Here is a 23,689-nt window from a genome sequence, read left to right as displayed (position 1 = left end):
TTGATTGCCAGGCATCTTAACGAAGATGTGACAATAGGTATCTAATTATCTAATAAAATGCATTACTATAACAATAACATTAATCGCGTTATAGTACATATTTAAAAGAACTCATTTATAAATTTAAAAAAAAATACATTTAATATGTTTTATATTAACAGTTACAGGCAATTATGTTCTTCCAAAGTCTGCCACGGTACTGGTCGTACAATTTATGACGCATCGGTTGGAGAAATATTATCCAAATCCAACAGTTTTTGATCCAGACAACTTTTTACCGGAAAGAATGCAACAAAGACATTATTATGCTTACATTCCTTTCAGTGCTGGACCGAGGTATTTAATAACTAAACAAAACAATTTCAGTCGCCAGCAAATAATTCAAAATAAGTCGGTTTATTTTGACCCAACTGGCCAATTGATACAGGAATTGCACGACGTTTCGACCGAATTCCGGTCCTTATCGAGTGCCTTTGTTCGAGTTACACCGATCCGCATAACAAAATTAATTGCATCGTTGATGTGGTGTCCTGACTACATCAAGATAAACGCAAAGCTAAACACAAGAGAAAGAATTTATACATTTAACAATAGAAAAACTCTACAAAATTATTACAATATCGCGATAGTCAAAAACAATAAAGTCAATTAACATTATAAAATTAATTAAAGCTTACAATTCTTATGCGTTCCAAGACAAACGGTGATACATGAGATTAAAAACGTCACCAGCCATATCGAGGCAACAACGTCCGAACAGTAAGGGCTCAGTCACAATGAGAAAAATAAGGAATAAGATAAAGGAATAAGGAATAAGGGAATGTCGCATCTCACTTCAGTACACGTACAATAAAGTGAGATGCAATATGCCTTATTCCTAATTCCTTTATCTTATTCCTTATTCCTCTCATTGTGACTGAGCCTTAAGATAGTCAAAGTCGAACTAAAGTTGTCAAAGTAATCCGCGAATGACAAACAGCGCTCTGGTGGAAAAACGAGCAGAACCGAAATATGAAGAGCAAACTAAGTAATACCAATGACACGGTTATAAATAGATGGCAGGCTCTCAGTATCAGTTGTAAATTGATTGTGCAATCATGTTTTTTAATGAAAAACATTTCGAATATTTCTCTTTTTTTGAAATACTTTTCTCTATATAAAATTTCAGGATGCTGCCACTTGAAATCATGATTGTGTGCAAGCCGGTGCTTACTCACAACAGATTAACGAGATTCCCACTGTCCCTATCTATACTATCTAGCGAAACCACTGCCAAGGGAACGGGCTTGGAAAAATTAGCGGGGAAAGAAGACCCTGTTGAGCTTGACTTTAGTCTGGCACAGGATCTAAATCGTCTACAGACGATTCCGAGTCTCGGCATCGAACTCGCGAAACTCATGTTCGACCGTTAGACGCCGTGCCGTCGTAAGCGGTGAGATCCCGACAACGGGCAGAGGCGCCGTACGGCAAACCGGGCCGGGCCGTACGGCAAATCATACAATATTTTAGACGAAGAAGAAAATCAATACATTGTCTTTAATATACTAAAAATATCTTCAAGGCTATATTTTACAACTCATATATAAGATATAAGTTTATATTATTAATTGTAAGTTATATTAAATTTTTAATTATCTTATTAATTATTAAGAGTTAATAATTAAAAGTTAATAATTGATAATAAAATTACTAATTAAGATTAATCTACTAATGTATAATTTTGAGCAAATAAAGCGCTTAACGAAAATGATGTGTTGTTTGATCTTACTTATATAAACTCATTAATATATTTTTTATTCATGAGTTCAGTAATTTTCTGTAAAAAAATGTAAACAATTCGTCTGTTTTTTGTATAAGAATTTAAATCAAATTTATTTAAATGTATTTATTTGTATGTACAAAAAATTCAATATTTATTATAAAATATAAAATTTTCTATATTATAACCAGCAGATAGCTATTTTACATACATAAAAATTAACTTGCTCCATGTATGTACACCAAGAATAACTAAGAATACTAAACATTTTAATAAAGAATGAGCAAGAATGCAATTTGATAAGTATTAGTCACTAATTCTCGAGATGTTCTACATCTCTTCATTCCCATCGACAGTCGATAAATTTTGTGTTAGTTTCTTGCGCGCGTTGCTTCCGCCATTTTCTGAAGTCTACAAAGATGAATTGCAAAACCCAAGGTAAAATAAATACACTATTTAACACTAGTAAAGAAATTTGATATATTTCGTAGCTACCAGTCCAATCCTTAATAATTCCTGCAACAATATACACATAGGTAGTTATATGTATTACAAATCAAAACTTAATACGGTCTTTCATCTCAACTTACCTACGATGGCGCCGAAAATTATTGTAACTAAAGTGCTGATGACAGCGCCGAGGCCATAAGCCGAGGCAAATTTTTCTATGTTGAGATCTTCTATGATAACTAAAGGCAGCGTGACCAGCAGCCACGATCGCACGGCTCCAATTAACATTATCGTAATTAACGCGCCTTTTATCGTACCCTCATATAGCAGGAATCCTGTACATATCGTGATTTTTATTAGCTATTTCAGAAACTAAAAATTTACGATAATTTATTTACTCAATTATAAAATTGAATGTACTCACCCATTCTTGCGAATCCCATCAAGATTGTGGCAATAAAGAATATATACTTTGATTTTACGTTTATTATTAGTGTAAAAATTGACAGTAAAATTTTCGACGCCAGCTCGGCTATTCCACTGATTGTGACGCTCAGTGCGGCATAGGCTTTCGAGTGTCCCGCATCGGTCATTATAAGAGGAAGGAGAGAAGAGAAACAAAAGTCGGCAGTACCCACGAAATGGACGCCGAAGCACAAATTTATGAAACAGATATTCTTCACCAGAGACATATCCACTAGATCTCTCAGAATGATTTTATACCTTTGGTATTGACAAAATAAATCAGAGCGTAAATTATATGAAGATATAGAATTATATATTATATTATTAAACATATATATATATATAAAAATAATTATCAAATTGTATCAAATGTAGGAAAACACATCAATTAATAGCAGAACTATCAGAGTCTTTAAGTTTATAGTAAAAAAGACTATCAGAGTCTTATAGTCTTAAGATATATTAACCATAAATTAATAATTCAATTACACAAAAAAAACTGAACCGTATACTTACTTTATTGCCTTTTGTTCTTTCTCAATGTCTTGTTTTTCTCCTTTCTCTTGGATTTCCTTATCTGGTTTTTCTTCCTTCTCCTGGGTTTCCTTTTTTTGTTTCTCTTCCTCCTCCTGGATTTCTTTATTTTCTTCCTCTTTCTTTTTCTGGATTTCCTTTTTTTGTTTCTCTTCCTTCTCCTGCGTTTCTTTATCTGTTCGTCTTTCACTATACTTCTTTTCTAGATGAAGCCGTATGTCGCTTAGTACATAAGTCGTGCGAGTCGCCAAATTAACTAAGCTAGAGGCCGAGATAGCCGATGTACGCCTCGATAAACTTTCCCATATAGATCCTGATTTCGCTCTCCAACGCATTTCGCTCTCAATTGTTGAGACTGACGCAACTCTTTGTGCAGAAGGCTAAACAAAATTAATGTAAATATGAACGGACAAATATAATTAAATAGAAAAAATTTTTAATTTAATTGACAAAAAAATGAGAGAATCTTATCATCGAATTTTATGTTACCTTAAAAACTTCATTTAGCAATGGTGTATTTGTGCCCCTTTCTTCCTTGAGACTACGAAGACTGCTCCATTTAGTTTTGGAAGATGAGTGAATTACGTCGATGGTTGAACGACGATTCGATAGTGCCAATTTTCGAAAGACTTGTTCCTTTTCGCGCGCTCTTTCAGCACGAACTTCTGCCGGATTTTTGGCGTGCCATTCCACGGGATGCATCATTGTCATTCCAACGACGCTATTAAGGCTTAGAGCACCTATGATTGCCGCAGTACCTATAACACAAACGACAAACAAAAATAAGTTGTAAATATCTGGAACTTTGCCTTTGCGACACTTACCGCGAAAACCGTACAACGGCACCATCCTTTCGCACAACATAGGATAAACAATTCCGCCTAATGCAATAATGGCTTGCGACGCATACATCACCTAAATAAGAAAGAGAAAATGTTTTTTAATAAGCTGAGAATTGAGCTTTTTTATTAGACCTGAGCATTAGCCATAACTGCTTTACTTTCGCTCTTTTCTTTACGAAGTACGAGTTGAAAACCGTATTAGTAATTGTATGAATCAAGCCCGATCCAAAACCTTGTAGAAAACAAATAAAAGCCATGTCGTATATATTTCTAACAAAGGCCAGGGCTATGTTAGGTAACGCGAAGAAGAGTGCACCCACAGTTCCAACCGGTCTTGTAGAATATCTTTTCATCAATGTATTGGTGAGCAAACCTGCACAAGAAATATTTCTTTGTGTTCAATGCATAAGTGGAAAAAGAAAAATTATGTTATTAGTTAGAATAAAATACTGTTTAACGAATAATCTTCTAAATACTAAAAACTTTGTGTTTAAATCATTTTTATAATAAGATTTGTTATCTATTATTTATATTTTACTATCTGTTAATTATCTTTAAGTTACAAACTTCTGTGTTTTGCAAAATATATTATTTTTAAATATTATTATAATAGTAATATTAAATATTATAAATAAAATTGTGCGTATTTAAATTAAATTTAAAATATTATTATTTATTATGTAACGATAACAAAAGATAAATATAAAATTCTATTTAATTTCTTATTCGAGGATTGTTATTTAATTCATATATAGTAAAATTTATTATCTTCGCACTTGAGTGATAGTAAAAGCACATTTTTTTCACTAGAAATAATGCTCTAATCTGATAATTGTGATATGTTCTAAGAATATGTGATAACAAAATGTAGCGTACGTTTTTTCGTAAACAAGAATTCGATTATAGTTAGATTCGAATAATGCGCCGTGAGACTTTCATGTATCAGAAACGTATTAGGATCGCATACGTCGCAAATATGTGCCGGATCAAAACTTCTGTACACACGCTATTTGATTTTAATCCTTTGTGCAAAATGTCGACGAGAGAAGCTGCAAATTTACAGCAAGAACCTGATGGCTTCACGGAGAGAAATCGTTAGTAAACGTACATAGTTGCTAAGTAAAATTTACTAAAAAAGTTGCGCTGGACTGGCTAACAATAAGCTGTATTTACCAACAGGGTTACGTAAAAATTACTGAACGAATTGATAATTTTTACTTGATTAGTTAAGCTGCAGTAGTATATTTGGTACATTTTGCTTAATTTGTCAGTTACATTTTACTTAACTCAAATTCTGCAAAATTTGCTTAGCGAACTTAAGTAAAATTTGCTAACAATTTCTCTCCGTGTTAACTGACAACGTCGATAAGAGCAGAAAAATTACGCTTTGGATGTCACTTAATCTTCTTATCGCGCAAATACAAATGCAAATTTCTACTTCCGAGAAAAGTTTTATACCAAGAAAAAAAAGTGCGAAGACCACACATTTCTTTGCAAACACACTATTTTCAAATTGTTACTAATAAATTTGTATAGAAATCTTCGATTGATAACTGTGCAAATATAATTTAGTGTATCATCATTTTTTTCTTCCATTTTGATTATTAAACACATGTCACATGCGCGCTTACTGGCAATAGAATAATTGATCATAAAGACGGAATTGAAGAGACTCGATGCCATGCCTGCCTGGCCGGAATCTTCAAGAAAATCGCCAAAAATTATAGCAAATGATGATGATGGGCCTGTCGTAGTAAACTAAAACAGCAGGAAAGAAGTTGTTAATTACGTATTATATAACTCGCTCATGTTTGTGTTGGGAAAGATTTCGAAATAATTTTTAAGTAAATGTTATTAGATAAGAGTGATATAGCTGTTGCAATAGCTTTAAGCACTATTTTATCATTATTATTATTACTAACGAGAATTAATATCATTGCCAATGCAATCATCCATCCCCAGCCACCATCTGGCGCTAAATCTTCCAGAGTAATTTCATTCTCTTCATTAATCAGTTTTTCTATCTTTGCGATTGCATTCTTCTTTTCACTTTCGACAGCGTTGTTAATATTGGGCGCATTTATCGTCGTACCGTTGACTTTTGTCACCGTCATATTACGATAAATCGCGTCCCTGATTTATTTGAACACATTAAATAGCGTCACGTTTTTTTCACAAAATAAGAAAAAATTATGGAAAAAGTATTTAATAAAAGATAAATATATCCCAATACGAAAATAATATTTACATATAAATATATTCTATTTTAATTATTAGATATTAAAAACAGTAGACATTAAAATAATAAAAAGTGATGTTTTACATTCAGTTTCTGCAATAACGTCTGACAGAGGTAATTTATTTATTTATAGAAAACACAAAAAGTTATTTTTAAAAATATTAATTTATTTTATTGGATTCAGTTTTGCCTCTTGCATTAAATAAATTACAAAAGTAAAACTTCTCCAAGTGATAGTCAATTTATTGACATGAAATATAATTAAACAATAATTTTTTGAACAGAAACAGTTTTACATAAAATTATTTGTATTTTCGTTAAGCATTTACATGTAATTAATTTAAGACAGCACATTTTCCACACCAGATTAATTAGATAAAATTATATTTTTGCTATTTTTATTGCACCGGATTTGAAGATTTAAGTATTTACCTAGCAGAATAATGATAGATAAATTTAATGCAAACGTCAACGATTCCGATACACTTCCACGATAATCGAAGGTAGACGGTTTCCGACTAAGCAGGGCATGCCACAAACGAGATTTCGAAGTTTCTCTTATCTTTGTACGAAGTGTCATCATACTAAACACCTATTCTTAGGCCAGAATGAAATATTAGCACTGTAGGATCCGTAATTACGGAATTGCGGAGAGAGAAGATCCAAATGTAAACTTGCCTCGTATACTCTCTGATTTACAAATGCTCCAATTCAGTTAACCAGTTCATTATAAAAGAAGATTTTTTAATTAGCATTCTTTATATCTAATCTAATAGATGATAAATTTGAGTATCTTAATATGGATTTTCCACTTCAAACATGACAATTTTTTAATAAAATGCAAATTAACAAAAATTTAAAAGTTGAACAATGATTCGTGATATAAATTATAAATTTTCTTCAATTTTTCCATTAAAAAAAACGAGATCAGTATATTTAGAAGAGAAAAATATAATAACCAAGGTTTTTATTGTAATAATTTTATAGAAAAGTTTGTGAAGATTGTGTGTAGAAAAATCGTGACAAAATAAAGGGTAAAATATAATCTATTTAATAATTATTAATAACATTAAAAAGAATAAGATAATATGCGTACATACTTTGATTTTTATTGTAATGTGATACGTTACAATTTCGGTTCTTATTAACTATTACTGGTTTACGAAAGCATGTAATAATTTTATATGTTTCAACAAAATAATATTTAACAAAGTGATATGTACATATAACGGTAATTTATTTTAAAATAAAAAAAATAATTAACTACAAAAAAACTATCTTTATAAGTAAACTGGACCTAAGCAACGTTTACCCAGTTTGCACATATAACTTGCAGTTGCATAAATTAAGGCGCTATATCAGTGAATGTTATAACGTAATAGTAACATACTTATCTACGTACTTATCTACATACTTATCTATTCTACTTATAGTATCGATTGCGGCGTATTAGCACAGAGTACCAAATACATTGAATATAATATAATATTAAAGATTAAATTTTATTGTGATTCATAGCAATTAATTTTATTATCGGACAAGATTATAATGTGAAAAACACAATTATCGCATTGTATATTCCATCGTGAAATATTGTGAAAACTTTATTGCAATTATTGAAGCAATATTATTGATAAAAGCATAGGTAACGTTTTATATATATAACCTATCGCCTGGTGAGTGCTATCTATATATATGTATGTGCAATGTGGGCACAGATAAAACGTCCAACCAACGAAGGTCGGCCAGTGTTGCAAACGATTCGCATGTGACCACAGTGGACACTGGCGTTAACAATTATTGGCTAATTATATCAATCGTCTCCAATTGCTCGCCAAACAAACTACAAAAACATTTGTGTTGCTGACTAATAAGAAAGAAGTAAGGAGTGAATAATGTACGAATCGGGACAAATTAACTAACAATAAGTTGTTCGAAGCATTTTATAGAAAGATCAATTTTTTTTTATTAATGGTAAGTTTTATTATATTTATTATTTACATATCATGTGTCAAGTAATAATTTTGTATAGTTTCTACAGAGGCATTAAACATTGTGACACTATATAGTATAACACATACTTAATCGATAACGTAAAATAATGTAAATTTATGTATAGCTGTCACGTTATCATTTATTTAATAAAATTTATTTATAATCATTAATATATACGAACAATATTCAATTATAATTTTTTGCATATGTTATCTTTTATTCCAGATAATATCAAAAGATAAAAAGCGAGAATGATAATGTATTACTTGCAACTAAAGATAACTTATCGATATTAGAAGACAGAAAATTTACTAGACAAATTACGTGTACTTTTCCATCGACATGTGACACAGCATAGTAGTTATTTTCTTCGTCATGTTCGCCAAATACGGATTGACTACACCTTATATGTCATGTAACTCCCTCCATTTGCTAAATGCCAAAATAATTTGTCTTTGCTGTTACGTAACATATGCCTATTATATGTAACATTATTTATTGCTTTGTAGATTTTGAAGTAGGTATACGATTCGATCGACATCGCTACGCACACGTATTGATCATTTGTACTAAATCCCCTTCTTGACCGATGTGTTTTTCCACAGGAGTAGGAGTAGAAACAAGTGGAGAGGAGCAATAGGCAGCTTATATTATTCGATGCTTAGTCTGAAAGTCACACAGTAGTGGGCAAGCACGTGATTGGCATTTTTAGCGAGCGGTATCGGTATCGATTAGAAAGAGTTCATGTGACGATGTGATTTAAAGAAGATCGTTAGCAACTTAACTCATCTCGGTAGTATTTTTCAGCAATAATAATTTATAATAAGCCACATGAAAAATCGTTTTTGTAAATAATGACAGAAAACAAGAAAAATGATACTAAAGGACAAGCTCCAGATGGTGGCTGGGGTTGGTTTGTTTGTCTTGGAAGCAGTCTAATTGCGGTAAATGTTTACAAAGTTATTATGAACGCTGTTATATATAGCTTGAATTATTAATTTACATTCCTGAATAAAAATGCTGTAAAGAAAATGACGCAACATAAAGCTACTGTGATAAAAGATGGTATTATATACCGATGGAAATGGTAATACAAAAAATTATTTTTGCGGAACTTTGTATTCTTCAAAGTTCCTACTTCACAAAACCTATTATTTTATCTTTAGAATAATATATTATTGACTATTAAATGTTCAAGTTTTATTGATGTTACATGGTAAAAACAAAGTAGCGTGGAAGGTCATTTTCTTTATTTGCGATAATATAATTATTATATATAATATTAGAAAAAATTTTACTTGTTATCCCAACGCACATTGTAGCTCTCTTTGCGATCCTTGGATCCATCATTCGGATTGCTTTTCAAAGATCTATTAGAGGATCTCAATGTCGACTCCACAGGAACATCAGTTATAATGAGCGTCTTAGATGCCATTGTCAATTTTTCTGGTAAACATTATACAAAACTTATACTTATGTTACTTTAAAAGAAAAAATTATTTGTTCTTATCAAATCATAAATTTACAGGTTTCCTAGTCGGTCCATTACTAAAAAGATATTCTTACCGACAAGTAGCATTTTTTGGATCTTTATTAAGCTGCAGTGGTTTAATAATTACATCGCAAGCTGATAGTATGCTGTATATTATTTGTTCCTATAGCGTGTTAGGAGGTATACATATATAGAATCTGTTTATTACAAATTATATAATTTTGCTGTCTTGATATTAAATACATGTATTATTATAAATAATATTTCAGTGTCTTATAGATATAAATTTATTCTACAACAGGTCTAGGTACTGGCCTTGCCATGGCTTGCTCCTTCATCGCCTTGAATACGTTCTTCGACAAAAAACGTGGACAAGCAGTGGGTTTTTCCATGGCGGGAACGGCGTTGGCAATGATGGTCGTACCGTTGGTAAGTGGTATATTTGTAAAAAAAAAAAAAAAAAGAGAGAGAAATGTTATAAATAGCAATTCATTTATGCAGTTAATACATATGCTGCTGGACATATACGGATTTCGCGGCACAACGCTCATCGTCGGAGGATGGGCATTACATTCTGTGATAGGATCATGTTTGTTACGTCCACTTGAAGAACGACCATCGCCACCGCCAGTCAAAGTAATTATTTTATATATAATCCACAAAATATCGAATTATCACATAACTTGGAATTTTTAACATCTCGAATTTTTATATTAAACGAAATTATTAAGGTATACATTTTTTTTTTTTTTTTTTAGAAAAAGCCTGATAAAGACCGAGAGCACGAAGCTTTATTAATAAAACCAAATCCTTCTGGAGCACGAAGGATGTCAAATGGATCAATGTGGACCAAGGATCAAGATACAGAAAATGGATCAATCTCACCTAAGAAGGAATCGTTCATGACGAAGATAAAAGCAACTTTTGACTTGGATCTTCTAAAAAATTTCACGTACTTAAATGTCGTTTTAGGCTGCAGCTTCGTTTACGTGGCTGAGTCAAACTTCAAACTGATGACTCCTTTCTTTCTCTCGGATATCGGTGAGAGAATATGAGTTGTACAACTTAAACGTAATCAGTACCGTAGCAAAGGATGTCTATTACTTCGCTGTTGAAAGAGCTCCCGTCTCTCTGTTCTAAACATGAAAAGTTGTCCGCGCCTCGCATACATACAAATCTGTTTAGAACAATATTATGGAGACCTCGATGATCGATAAACACACCGATCTCAGCAAACATCCTCGCTACGGCACTGCTCGGGAGTTACATAAACTGCTCGTAGGAACTTGACGATCGGCAGGAATGACGAAAGCGGAGGTCGCCTTTTGCCTGTCCCTGACTGCGTTCACCGATATCCTCGCTAGACTTCTGTTGCCGACGCTATTCGACAAATTCGGCTGGAAAAAGCGCATAGTCTTTTGGATTTCCAGCCTCTTTATTGGGATCACGCGCTCCAGTAAGTCTCTAATTGAATTTAAAAAGAGCTATTGAAAGAAATTAAAAATTCTTTTTTTTTTACACAGTATTAGCGGAACAATCGGAAAGAACACCATTGATTGTCATGTTCGTAATAGCTGGATTTTTGCGTGGCGCTACATTAGTGAATTTAAATCTCTGTATATCCGAGTGTTGTACTTTGAAGAGGCTACCAAGTGCATTTGGAATATTTATGGTGTTTAAGGGCTTATGCGTAGTCACCATGAGTCCTTTAATTGGTACGTTTTTATACAATACGAGACAATAATGTTTCTTGCATTGTATTAAAATAAAACAGCATGCAAATTAATCCTTCGTATATTTATTTTCTGTTGAAAAAGGATACATCAGAGATGTCAGTGATAGCTACAAGATCTGTATTCACGTGATGACCGGCATGATACTTACCACATTTATCGTGTGGAGCATTGAATTTTTATATGGTATCTTTTATAGACAACTTATCATAGTTAAGAAATTGCAACAGCAAGTTGTAGCAGAATAGTATTTTAAATTTAATATAGTAAAACAAGTCCAATGTATTTATATTAAACACATGCGTCAAATTCTTACGATTTAGTACGTCACGAATACTAATCAAATAAATCATTCTTTTTCAAAATAATTTTTTCGTCAATTAATAATTCTCATATAATTAACAAACTAACAATTGCAAAACGACGATCAGTTATGCGTTAAAATTTTTGTCGTAACGCAATTATTTTCCTGATACTCAAAAAAATAATCCTTGTGCATTAAATCAGATCAAATTCTCAATGACTTCATAATTTGTAATCTTTCCGATGTACTGATATCTTATCTACTACAGATGCAGCGCTATATTGGTATTTTCACAGGTGCAAAAAACTCATTTCTCGTCTGTTTATCCAAAAAACTTCCTTGTCAAATCAGTTATCATTCTGCGTACAAATAAAAAATCTGATCATTGTTTTCAAAAAGCAGTTGTCGGAAAAGATTATCAAATTGGACGGGTCTGATAAATATTGACTCCTAATGTAATTGGAGTATTTATTTGCACATCTGTTTATGCTTCTTTTAAAACTGCGTTTTATATCAAATTGCAAGGTATTTGCGCGATAGAATCACAGCTGATGTAACATGATATAGCATAAGTCATCACTCGTGTCGTTGCACTTACGCGAGATGATAAGGTGCGTTTATTAATTTGCATTGAATCACATAAAAGTGACTATAAATTAAATACCCCGAGCGCAGCGCTGCATGAGCGCCTGTATTCAGGCTCGCGAGTGAAAAGATTACGAACGATCGCGCTTGGTCTCGGATGGAGTAGCGGAGCCGGTTTTCATCGCGCTTCCTCCTCTTCGGCCAGTCTCGGATCGTCCGCAGCTCGCGTCGGAGCATATCTGCCCTGGCTTTATATGCCAAACATTCATATTGGAGCATCTCAAGAAATCCCGTTGGGCATTTCAATGAATTTCCAAAATTGACACGCGTGAGTGTTAACGTTGTGATATTTATACTGCGGCGTTGAAAAACTTTCCGACTGTACTTAACATTAAATAATGTACTCCGATAACTGTTTGCCAACGCGGAGGCTTGACGACTCGATTAAACATTTTTACTTGATTACAAAGTAAGCAGTTGTCGCGGAAAGAAGGGAGAACGACTGAGTCATTAATACAGATAGCGCTGATGAAGAGCAAATAAAGAAACAAAGTTGTTACTTGAGATAATTATTTTTGTGCCGTTTAAATAACTGGTCGATCAAACCAGCATTCGTTTTCGTCACTTCATTTTAATCATTATGGATCTGTAAGAAACGTAAATAACTCGGGACAAGGTTAATCCAGTTGTCGACTTACAAGCAAAGTAAACTTGCAAAAACTATTAGGAGTTATTCTAGAAACTCTTTTATCAGTAAAGTTTTATTAGTTGGACCTACAACGTTTACAATTTTGTCAAGGTAATTGCTTTATTTTTTGTTATAAGATATAATTAAGATTGATATAATTAATTGAACTGAATTGCGACGAAGTTTGTTCTTGTTAGTAAACATCACTATTTTATTAATTAATTAATTGAAGAAGTATATGATAGTTCATACGGTTATTACAAAAAGTGTAAATATGTGAATATATAATAGAAGATGCAGCTGTTTCTAATATAAAAAAATATATACGATTCATACGTATGTATAAATTATATGCAAATGCATAATGCATAAGAGCCGAATCGAAATGAGGAGCCTTATCCGCAGCGCGTAGCTTATCACTTGCTCGATCTAAATTTGTGATCGTACGTTGTCCGAACGATTAGATTTGCAGTCTGCTGATGGTACGAGCACGGAATACAACTGGAAATCTTTAGGAACGTATTACTCCCATGAGACACTTGCGGAACGGTGATTGATACGATTGATAGAATGACACGTGGCGTAGTAGATCGGGGCTGGGCATGGGCGATCGTTATCGGCGTGACTGTTATTAATGTAAGTCTTTTTTAATTATAATCGCTTTTAGAAATTTAAAGTAATTAATTCCTATTGTTATGAGTGAGTTTTAATCTCCGATTGTAATTCTAATCAAAATTTTTCTTTAATATAATTTAAAGTTTCTTCTAACGAAAAATGGACTGAAAATTTATGACGGAAATCTTTCAAGGTCAAAGATTTTAAGATATATTCTGTTCATATTTGTAGTATTTATGATGATAATTGGGCAATTTAATTCTTCATACGGCATAAAAATCCAATGTTAATAAAAATTTGAACATTTCATGAAACCTATCAAATTTATATTTTTTATCTACTTAAAATGATGATCTTCTCATCTGGAGAATTCTGTAAAAACGTGAACGATGTTCAAAAAGATGCGAATATTTGAACAATATAAAATTTGAGCAATATATTCTCGTAAGATTAACTGTAATTTCCTTCATCACAGCTAGCCGTGCTCCCGGTCCAGCAATGTTTCGGCCTTATTTTCGCGGAACGTTTCGCAAGCCTCGGCATCACTGCGACGCAAACAAGTCTGATTCTTCATCTTAATGGAACAATAACATGCAGCCTCGGCCTGATAAGCGGTCCGATGATGAAGAGATTCGCCTTTCGTCAGGTCGCATATTTCGGCAGCCTAACAGTCGTCCTCGGAATCTGCGCCGCTGCCTTCGCCGTGTCTCTCTCGACTCTTATTATCACTTATTGCGTTATCATTGGTAAATAATTCACGCTACAGGATACCCGAATGAGAGCCGTAATATGACGAGCCGCTTGATCATTTGTGCTGAGCGCCACTGAACTCTAGAGCACAGTAGACTGATAAAAAGTAAGACATAGTGGTAGTACACGCACACAATGTGAAAGAACTTTCAGAATAGTTTAGAGCATGGGTTGCCGCGACGCACTCTTTGTTCGGCACTCAGCGGCGCTCAACGTTATAGCTCTCATCCGAGCTCCAGTCATTTCAATTAATAGAACAGACAATGATGTAATTGCATTCTCGAAGATCTTCAAGATTGCTCTGTAATTGAGAGATCTAAGACTCTTATGTATTAACTACGCTATTGTATCTTAAAAAGATGATAATTAATTACATTAATTACAAAACGTTTATGTTTAACAGGCATAGGCCAAGGAATCATTTTTCCAGCGACAACGTTAGCTTTGAACACATACTTCCGCAAGAAACGCAACGTGGCCATGGGTTTTTCAGTTACGTTAACCGGTCTGGGCCCGATCTTAATGCCCCTTTTGATAGACGTACTTCTCGGGAATTTTGCCACGACTGGCGCTCTCCTGATCCTTGGTGGAATCGCCTTGCACTCTCTCATTGGTGCGTCGCTATTAAGACCGTTCGGAAAGCAGAAAGAGGTGAGTTAAAGGTACGTGAGAAAAAGCGCAATCTTATTTCCGATCCTCTCCATTTTTCATTTTATGTATTTCAGTCACCTCATTGTATCACATCAACAATATGCGAAATGTAGATTATATTTGGAAGACTCTCTTTTTCTCTCTCTCTCTCTCTCTCTTCTCCCATTTTTAGCAGATTGTTCTGGTAGACAAAATTACCGATATATCGAAAGAGGAAAGTTCACGTGTTGATAATGAGGCAAATGTAGAAAATAACGCCGTTCAAAACCGGTTATTAAGTGACGAGAACAATGAAGAGGAAAGACAACCGAATCATCGGCCAAAGAATAGCGAGACTGAAGTGAAAAGTAGACATACCTCGTTCCTTAGAAAAATTGTTGCGAACATGGATCTCGATCTTCTTCGTGATAATCGTTATATAGCGATAGTTCTAGGTAGATTACGAACTACTGAATTCACAGGTCTTGCCGAAGTAGAATTAAAATTTTGAGAGATGCATGTAACGCGTGCCTAAAAAAAACAGGTATGGGCGTCTCGTTGGTGGCCGAAACGAACTTCAACGCAACGATACCTTTCGTCCTGGCCGAATTGGCGAATCTCGACCGAACGTCGATCGCTACAGTGATGTCGATTCAAGCCGCCGCGGACATCACGGGGCGCCTTTGCGTACCGTTGCTGGCGCAAAAAACCGGCTGGACATGCAGGAATCTTTATGTGATGTCCCTGCTGGGATCGATCCTCGGAAGGACTAGTACGTACCGCCACACATAAGGTATACGAACACGAGGGATCTCTTCACGAGGTGATATCTTTGGGGTGGGTTGATTAGCTGGCATATCGTAAGACAATCGATACCATCCGCAAATCGTTGATCGTAATATTTGACAATTATCAAACCGCGGCTGAAATTATGTTATCGCAATACACATCTCGATATTGTAATGTATTTTAACACTATGATATATTTTGATTAATAATATTATACGATATATCTTTTTGTATTCATTCACACTCTTATTGATCTTCGCGTTCCCGATGTTTTATGTAAACTTCTGTACAAAATCAATTCTCATGTTAATTTCTTGGCAGTTTTGTCGACGTGGGGTGATACCTACGTCATCGTGATCGGAGTAGCTCTGATCGTCGGAATGGCAAAGGGAACCAAAGCTGTCTTCCAAGCTCTAATCATTCCCGATTACGTACCATTGGAGAGGCTGCCGGCTGCATCCGGTATTCAGATGGTTTGTAACGGCATCCTGTCTATCAGCGTGGGACCAATTATCGGTAAGGAGAAATTCTAAGTGTACAATGAAAGCAGCCTGTAATTTTCTTGAATATTTAATTTCAATCGTACCCAGATAACCATAATGTTTAACAGAACTGTATCGTTATCATCTATCTAATCTATTTTATCATTATTTTCTATCTTATCTATTTTAATCGACATTGAATATTTTTTAGGTTTGGTGCACGATTCAACAGATAGTTACGTGGGTGCGCTTTATTTCACATCCTTTCTCAGCCTGTCCTGTGTCTTCCTGTGGTCGATAGGTGGACTATGGGCTCTCGGTAGAAATACTCTAAAGTTGAATCAGCGAAATCCATCGGGAGAACAAGAAAATTCTCACGAAAATACGTAAATCATTAATTTAGCGATTTAATATTTTCAATCTATGAATGCATGAAACATTGATGATTATAGAGTTTTTGATATGTTATATATACTTTTATACTGAGAATTGAATGTGGTAATTCTATGAAATCTCTCTGGCAATATTGTATAGAATTATTTATTATATTGATAAATGTAAAAAATTTAAAGTTTCTCTCGTATCAATAATTTTAATTCATCGATGATGTCATAAAAGTAAATATATGAAGCATATTATCACTTTAATTTTATGAAATTATCAATAAAAATGTACTTAATTTCAAGTTTCCATTAAAGTCATTAATGTACCTAATAATTCTATAAAATTATTTATATAAATATCAATTAATCACTTTTACCGTAATGTGTATATTGCGCAAGCATATACATTATTTTACCTAAATGTATTTAATAACCCAAGATTACTCGAATCTAAATAAGAGCCTTTTTTGACACACGCATTAATAATTGCTTATCAACGAAGAAGTTGATACGCGTAACAACAAGGCGACTCACTTGTACAAGAGATATGAAAGCATGTACACATACGAGCATATATTCGCACACATTCGAATATATAAATCATCACTTAATCACATATCATCGATTCCTCCTACTTTTCCTTCCTCTTCCTGCTTCTTCCTCGCCCGTCTTGCAATATATGCTGTTATAATAATCTGATAAGGATTAAATTACTATCTAAGTGTATTTGAAGTCAAAATTTTGCATCTATTATCTATTTTTATGTGTATTAGGTACAACAAAATCGAGTAGAATTCTGTGTAATCTTTAATTGTAATTTAATCACTATAATTTAAAAAATGCAATACGCAGTAATGAAAATGAGACTAAAGCCATTGATCAAATTGTAATATTCTGTGCTACGTAATATCATTGATTAGAATACGAAATTAAAAATTGATTATTCCCATGATATGAGATCTTTTTAATACGCACATAAGATTAATATAATGTAACTTTTTTTATATATAATAATTTATAAAGCAATTGATAATTGAGCAATCAATTAATATAATAAATGTAAATGTATATTACATTTCCATGGATTATACTTTACAATTATATATATTATATATAATTATATATAATTATATATATATATTTACGAGTATGTATACATTACATAATACTCATCTTATGGCAATGACCTTCCTATAAAGGTATTTCCTATTTAGTTTCATCTAACAATGTTCTCTCTTATTATCAAAGCAATCGTGCTCCGATAATGCATTGAACATCCATGGACTAAAGTGATCAGATTAGATTAATAGTAAGCTTAAGCACTTTCTTATCTTTCATGAAAGTGATGTCCAACGGCAGTGTAGCCTTTATCATTTCGCGAGACGCAATACTATTATCGGACTAGAAGAATATGCTAAGTTTTGTGCTATTTGCTTATGTGTGTTATAATTACTGATTCATTAGTGTTAGACCAATTAAATCTGTGAGTCAATGTACAAAAAGGGAGATAAGTGTAACAACTTATTTTTACATGCATAATATTTTGTAATCTAATAGAGGAAAAGAGAGAGAAAGAGAGAGAGAGAAAGGAGAAGAGATAGGAGAAAAAGCTTTTCTTACTATTATTAAAAATATATATCAAAAACTTAACTATAACCTTAATTTTATCAAAGATAATAATATATTGTATTAATAGAGTCTTGTAGAACTTATTTATTTATCACAAATAAAATAAGATTAATTGTAATTAAAAATTGTACTTTTCCGAATGGAATTATCAATGAATTTAAATAATCGCGGTATCGATCGATGCAGATAAGATTGACTACCTGACATCATCGGAAACTGCAAGTCATTATTACATAAAATCAGTATTATTACAGAATGATTAATCCACGAGACGTTGCAAGTTTTGACGTTTTAGTGAATAAAGTGTGCTGTTCACAATTGTGTTCAAGTAATTGTTGATACAACTGCTCACAAAAACGGACGTGAATAAGTGTGAAAGCAAGACTCCGTGCAAATTTTTATTTTACAAAGTGAATTTTTATTCTTGTTGCAAGTTATATTTCTATTATTTTTAGACAATTAATCAATATTATACTAAATTTTATTATACAATTTGACTTTATATTAAAAAATGTTTACAAAAGTGCCGCCGAATGGGGGGTGGGGATGGATCATTGTGTTAGCTGGAGCACTGAGTGGCGTAAGTTATCAACATCAAAACCCGAAAAATGTGTCAAAATAAATCAATATCTGTTCAAATATCAAAATTCTCACTCGAGAACCGAGATTAATTCGAATAAAAATTTTATAGCTATCAACTATCCCAATTTTGCAAGTATTCGGATTGATATTTAAAGATTCTTTTGCCACGCTTAATCTGACTGCAACAGACACGTCAGTTATAATCAATGTAAATTTGGCATTCGGTATGATACTCGGCTTAATCAATGGGCCTCTCTTGAAGATCTACGGTTATAGAAGAGTGGCGCTGACCGGAAGTATAATGTATGCAGTTGGTGTAATACTGACGGCATTTGCCAACAGCTTTGCTCTTATTATTATTTGTTATGGAGTGCTAGCCTGTAAGTAAAACAGAATCGTTCATCGGTCATTATTAATAACATTTTATATATATATATAGCAATTATATTGTGACAGAGAATATTATATTTTTTACTTTCAAAGTAAATACTTCAATTACAATTATAAACAAATATTTATTATTATGTAAATAAATTAAAACAATTATATTATTATTATATAAATTAATTACGAAGTTTGTCTACATAGCTATTGGTATAAGTATGTCGATGTCTGCATTCTCTCTGGCGACTAATAGTTACTTTACTACGAAACGATCACGAGCTGTAGGCATGGGAATGACTGTCACAGGGCTGGGTCCAATTCTTATGCCTCAAATAGCATCTTTCTTACTTTCATATTATGGTATTCAGGTATCGTAAAAGTTACGTTTTTTGGTAAAAAAGAATAAGTTTAACTAAATGAAGAACGCAATGTATTGAAGAAATTTAACGTTTTTTCAATATTCTCGACATGTATGAAATGAAAACATCGTGCAACTTGCAGAATTAATTCGGTCATATAAAAAATATAATCTATGTAAATACAGATTATAATATAAATTTATAGTTAAAAATATTTTGATAAGAGGCATCTCCTCCGATGCAGCTTTACTTTCAACGAATGTTGCCGATCGTAAAGTACAATGGCAACTGCTTATCGATGTGGGTCGGACGATGAACGTCTGTTTATTTGCAATTGTTAGTTGTGCAATCTATAGCTAACATTGAACTGATGTGATCTTCTATGCATTGTCGATCTGTAACATCAATAAGGCGTTTAGTGAAACCAACTTTTTTAATTCCCAATTAATTTGTCGAGAGTTACAACTACTTATGAATTACTGCTAAAACAAAAATTATTATAGATTTTATTAAACAAACATATATAGTACAAAAGATATAATTATAAACAGGGAACCATCTTGATACTTGGCGCTTACAGTTTTCACTCGATGATAGGCGCATTATTGCTACATCCGATCAAATGGCATATGAAAAACGCACCCATTTGCTTAGAGACAATCCCTGAAAATCCTAAGACTTTGACTGACATAAATGATAAACAAGGTATCTGCTAATAAATAAAAAAATATATATATATACATGGTAAAAAAAATATATACATGGTAGCAATATTTTGATTCTTTGTCAGCAATTTGGAATTGTTTGCAGATACATTGAATTGTTACGAGGAAGATGAAAGTATACACTCTTCGATGCCGGCAATAAATTATCAGAGAAAAAGAAGACTAACCGTATCCAGCATTGATCACGATGTCGAAGTTGGAAGCATTTATGGATTCGATACACCATTACCCCGACAAATTTCTACAGACGGAACCAGTAGGAGCCGACTTAATCGTAGGTTATTACAAATTGATAATAAATAAATTAGTTAACAATTGATTGGGACAAAAGCGATTCTAAGAATACAAATTTCATATTTCAGTATCGTACGACCCAAATTACGACACCGAAATGTTGATGATGAACGGTACATCAAAAACGAATTTACCAAAATATCCATGGTGGAATTTATGTAACTATGCCAAGAAGATTGTGTTGATTGAAACTAATTTTTACAAATGCGACAGATATTGAATACAAATGCAGATTTGTAATTAGATGCGTTGAAAATAATATACGTATTTTTTTATAGCAAGAAGCGTAGATAGTGTTCATCTCGGTAGTAGCATAAAAATTTTCGACGAGCCTATTCCAATAACGAAAAAATTGACATTTGTCGATAATGATGTAAGCAAAAATAATGGTACAAGTCAGAACGTTGTGGAAAAGGATTCGCTATTAGAAAAAGAGGCAGATAAATGTTCAATCAACGAAAATAATGACAGCAGGTAGGTATGAAAATATATCCATGATATAATAGTAAATAATAAATAAAATAAAAAAATATTTCATATATCTATTTTTACCCATCTTCTTAATGTTGACGTTAAATTATCACCTGCATCACAGAAATGCGCGATTACAATATATGGCTGTATTTATAATTACATAATAGAAGTTTTAAAGAAAATATATTAAGATACTGTTTTTGAATTAACAAATAATAGAACAATCACGTTGTAGCGACAAAAATAATTCGGCCTGTCACCGAATTCTACAACGAGTGTCTGACCTTTACGACTTCGATCTTCTGCGCGACCCGATTTACGTGAACATCATGTTGGGGATGTCAATCGCGATTTTCGCCGAGATAAACTTCTCCATGCTGACGCCGTTCATCCTCGCTGACATGGGCTTGACAACGGCAAAAATTGCCAACGTCATGAGTATCATCGCGATAGTTGATCTCGTTCTCAGAGGCGCGGCACCCTATCTGGGGGAGTGGCTGCGTCTATCGTCCAGGATGATGTACATGCTCAGCTTGTTTCTTCTGATAATTAGCAGAACCTGTAACGTATATTGATTATCTTTCATTATTGAGTTTTGACAAATGAAAACAAGATAATGTATAAGAAAAGCTAAAATTTTAATATAGCAATAGATTAATCTCTAGATAGATTAATTATTTTTTGGCGCAGCGCTGATATTTGCGAATAGCTACGCTACGATGGTGGCCGTCGCGATCGGTTTGGGAGCAGCGAAAGGAATTCGATCGGTGTATATGGTCTTGGTCGTACCCAGCTACGTTCCCATTCAAAAGTTACCCAACGCATCAGGAATTCAGATGCTGACCAACGGACTGTTCCTCATGAGCGCTGGTCCTATGCTCGGTTCGTAAACAATAATATTATATATAAAATGGCTAAATATACAACCACTGTTCTTCAGATATAATTTGTTAAATGTTGTTAAAGGAAACCTAAATAATAAATAGTCGATTTGTTTACAGGTTTATTACGGGATAATACTGGAAATTACACCATCTGTATTATCCTACTCAACTGCGTGACCGCTATTACGTTATGTATTTGGACAATAGAGATGCTTATTCGAAGGAAATCTCTTGCCCGGCAAAAATCACAATTATCCGGAACATCTTAGTAAACTCAATATAATTATGTATCTGTAAATAAATTATTTCCAATTGTACGTAAGTTCCAAATACGGTAAAAGCGTGAATAGTAAATATGCAGCCTAAATACACTTTGAACGTAAGAGAAATTGATTATATGCGGCAATTTTCGATTTCACGAATCATGAAAGGGAATTAAAAATTCCTCCGCGTTTCCTCCAAGCGGCACAGCCTATCAGCACGGTCGCAATTAAGGTCGGGTCCTTGTTCGATACCATTTACCATGGAAATGGATCTAATTAAAGCGTTAGTCCTCTCCAGACACGACTGAAGCCTTTAAGACAAACAACGGCGTACCGCCGTTGTAGACACAATGGTAACATCTTTTCCCACTATCTTCCGGTCGGAGTTCTCACGTTTCGCTGCGCGACAGGCAACGTGTGATCTTCCCGAAGAGACCTGAAAAGGAAGTTCGAAGGTCAATGAATTGTAGATATTGTTGCATCAAGCAAGTTAATCTATTCGACGCTGTTAGTTTTATTTTCTCCCGCATCAAGTTCTTGCTCATTAAGTGTAACACCTCTTTCATGACATCGAATGGTTATAATATACGCACGATATCACCTAATTTTCCTGTGACGAGCCTGTAGCACGGAAGTAATGTCGTTTCTTTTTTATCAAGGAAGAATCTAAATAAAGGAAAACTTAGAAACACTGAATGTTTTTGTTAAATATATTTTTAACACAATAGTAATTTAATAGTAATTTAACAATATAAAATATCGTATATATTTTTAAACGTTGATCGAATTATCTTTTCGTACGATTTTGCTTGATGTGAATGAAAGGACGAGCTCGGAATTCCCGACACAAAGTCCCGTTTCACCGTACAATTGGAAGAAACTGACTTACGCGATATGCATATAAGCGTATCACGTACGAATGTATATTTGGATGCAGCCGTACTCAGATAGTCGTGACACTTCTTGGCGGACGTCCAGCTTTACGAAATCGGCGAAAGTGATCGAACGCGTGGTTGGCAAATGCATAAAAGACGAGTTTTAAGTGACGTATAAACGCGACGGGATTTCGAAACAACCACGCCCGCAGTTTTCTAAAGTCGAGGTAATAAGACGTGTGATGCTTTTTAATTAAATAATTTATCACGCCACGTGAGTATGATTTAATATATTAATAGTCAAGAATATTGTATTGCATCGTATATGGAAAAATATGTGACATGATTCGCAAGAGTTAGAAATATTTTCTTAATTTGTTGAAGAAATATAAACTTATACTAATTCTTTTTATGTGCGAAATATTAAGTCATCCATTATTCATGATTTATTATTTCCTATCCGTTTTCTATTATTCATTATTTCT

At 33.4% G+C, this 23,689-nt stretch overlaps 3 protein-coding genes across 5 annotated transcripts; 2 read left to right on the top strand and 1 right to left on the bottom strand.

The window, feature by feature from the left end:
- Nucleotides 1-1,870: 1,870 nt before the first annotated feature.
- LOC139811200 (uncharacterized) lies at nt 1,871-6,930 on the bottom strand. 2 transcript variants are annotated; one of them, XM_071775327.1, is made up of 10 exons: nt 6,722-6,930; nt 5,973-6,183; nt 5,682-5,808; nt 4,209-4,423; nt 4,033-4,123; nt 3,698-3,966; nt 3,191-3,588; nt 2,634-2,932; nt 2,350-2,544; nt 1,871-2,275 (listed from the first exon to the last, which is right to left on the bottom strand). In XM_071775327.1, exons 2-10 carry the CDS (start codon nt 6,162-6,164, stop codon nt 2,100-2,102), a joined length of 1,962 nt encoding a protein of 653 aa, XP_071631428.1. In that variant the 5' UTR covers nt 6,165-6,183; nt 6,722-6,930; the 3' UTR covers nt 1,871-2,099. The 2 variants fall into 2 exon arrangements, with proteins under 2 accessions (XP_071631428.1, XP_071631429.1); XM_071775328.1 differs by lacking the exon at nt 5,973-6,183 and having other exon boundaries at nt 6,722-6,925.
- Nucleotides 6,931-8,035: 1,105 nt separating this feature from the next.
- On the top strand, nt 8,036-17,037 carry LOC139812136 (uncharacterized). The gene is made up of 18 exons (XM_071776757.1): nt 8,036-8,263; nt 8,510-9,228; nt 9,607-9,733; nt 9,813-9,956; nt 10,078-10,205; nt 10,278-10,412; nt 10,535-10,817; nt 11,077-11,232; nt 11,300-11,491; nt 11,594-11,756; nt 12,216-12,244; nt 13,622-13,722; nt 14,177-14,447; nt 14,855-15,102; nt 15,278-15,536; nt 15,626-15,853; nt 16,192-16,386; nt 16,564-17,037. Exons 2-18 carry the CDS (start codon nt 9,139-9,141, stop codon nt 16,740-16,742), a joined length of 2,928 nt encoding a protein of 975 aa, XP_071632858.1. The 5' UTR covers nt 8,036-8,263; nt 8,510-9,138; the 3' UTR covers nt 16,743-17,037.
- Nucleotides 17,038-17,973: 936 nt separating this feature from the next.
- Nucleotides 17,974-23,025, top strand: LOC139811156 (uncharacterized). 2 transcript variants are annotated; one of them, XM_071775273.1, is made up of 11 exons: nt 17,974-18,218; nt 18,619-18,944; nt 19,056-19,326; nt 19,535-19,698; nt 20,241-20,394; nt 20,500-20,688; nt 20,777-20,866; nt 20,987-21,182; nt 21,418-21,743; nt 21,873-22,064; nt 22,184-23,025. In XM_071775273.1, exons 2-11 carry the CDS (start codon nt 18,876-18,878, stop codon nt 22,333-22,335), a joined length of 1,803 nt encoding a protein of 600 aa, XP_071631374.1. In that variant the 5' UTR covers nt 17,974-18,218; nt 18,619-18,875; the 3' UTR covers nt 22,336-23,025. The 2 variants fall into 2 exon arrangements, with proteins under 2 accessions (XP_071631374.1, XP_071631373.1); XM_071775272.1 differs by having other exon boundaries at nt 17,974-18,248.
- The last annotated feature ends 664 nt before the right edge of the window (nt 23,026-23,689 follow it).

This window comes from Temnothorax longispinosus, chromosome 4, assembly GCF_030848805.1.
Source record: "Temnothorax longispinosus isolate EJ_2023e chromosome 4, Tlon_JGU_v1, whole genome shotgun sequence".
Taxonomy (NCBI): Eukaryota; Metazoa; Arthropoda; class Insecta; order Hymenoptera; family Formicidae; genus Temnothorax; species Temnothorax longispinosus.
Note: the sequence above shows the minus strand (reverse complement) of the source record. Positions and strands in the feature narration are given on the sequence as shown.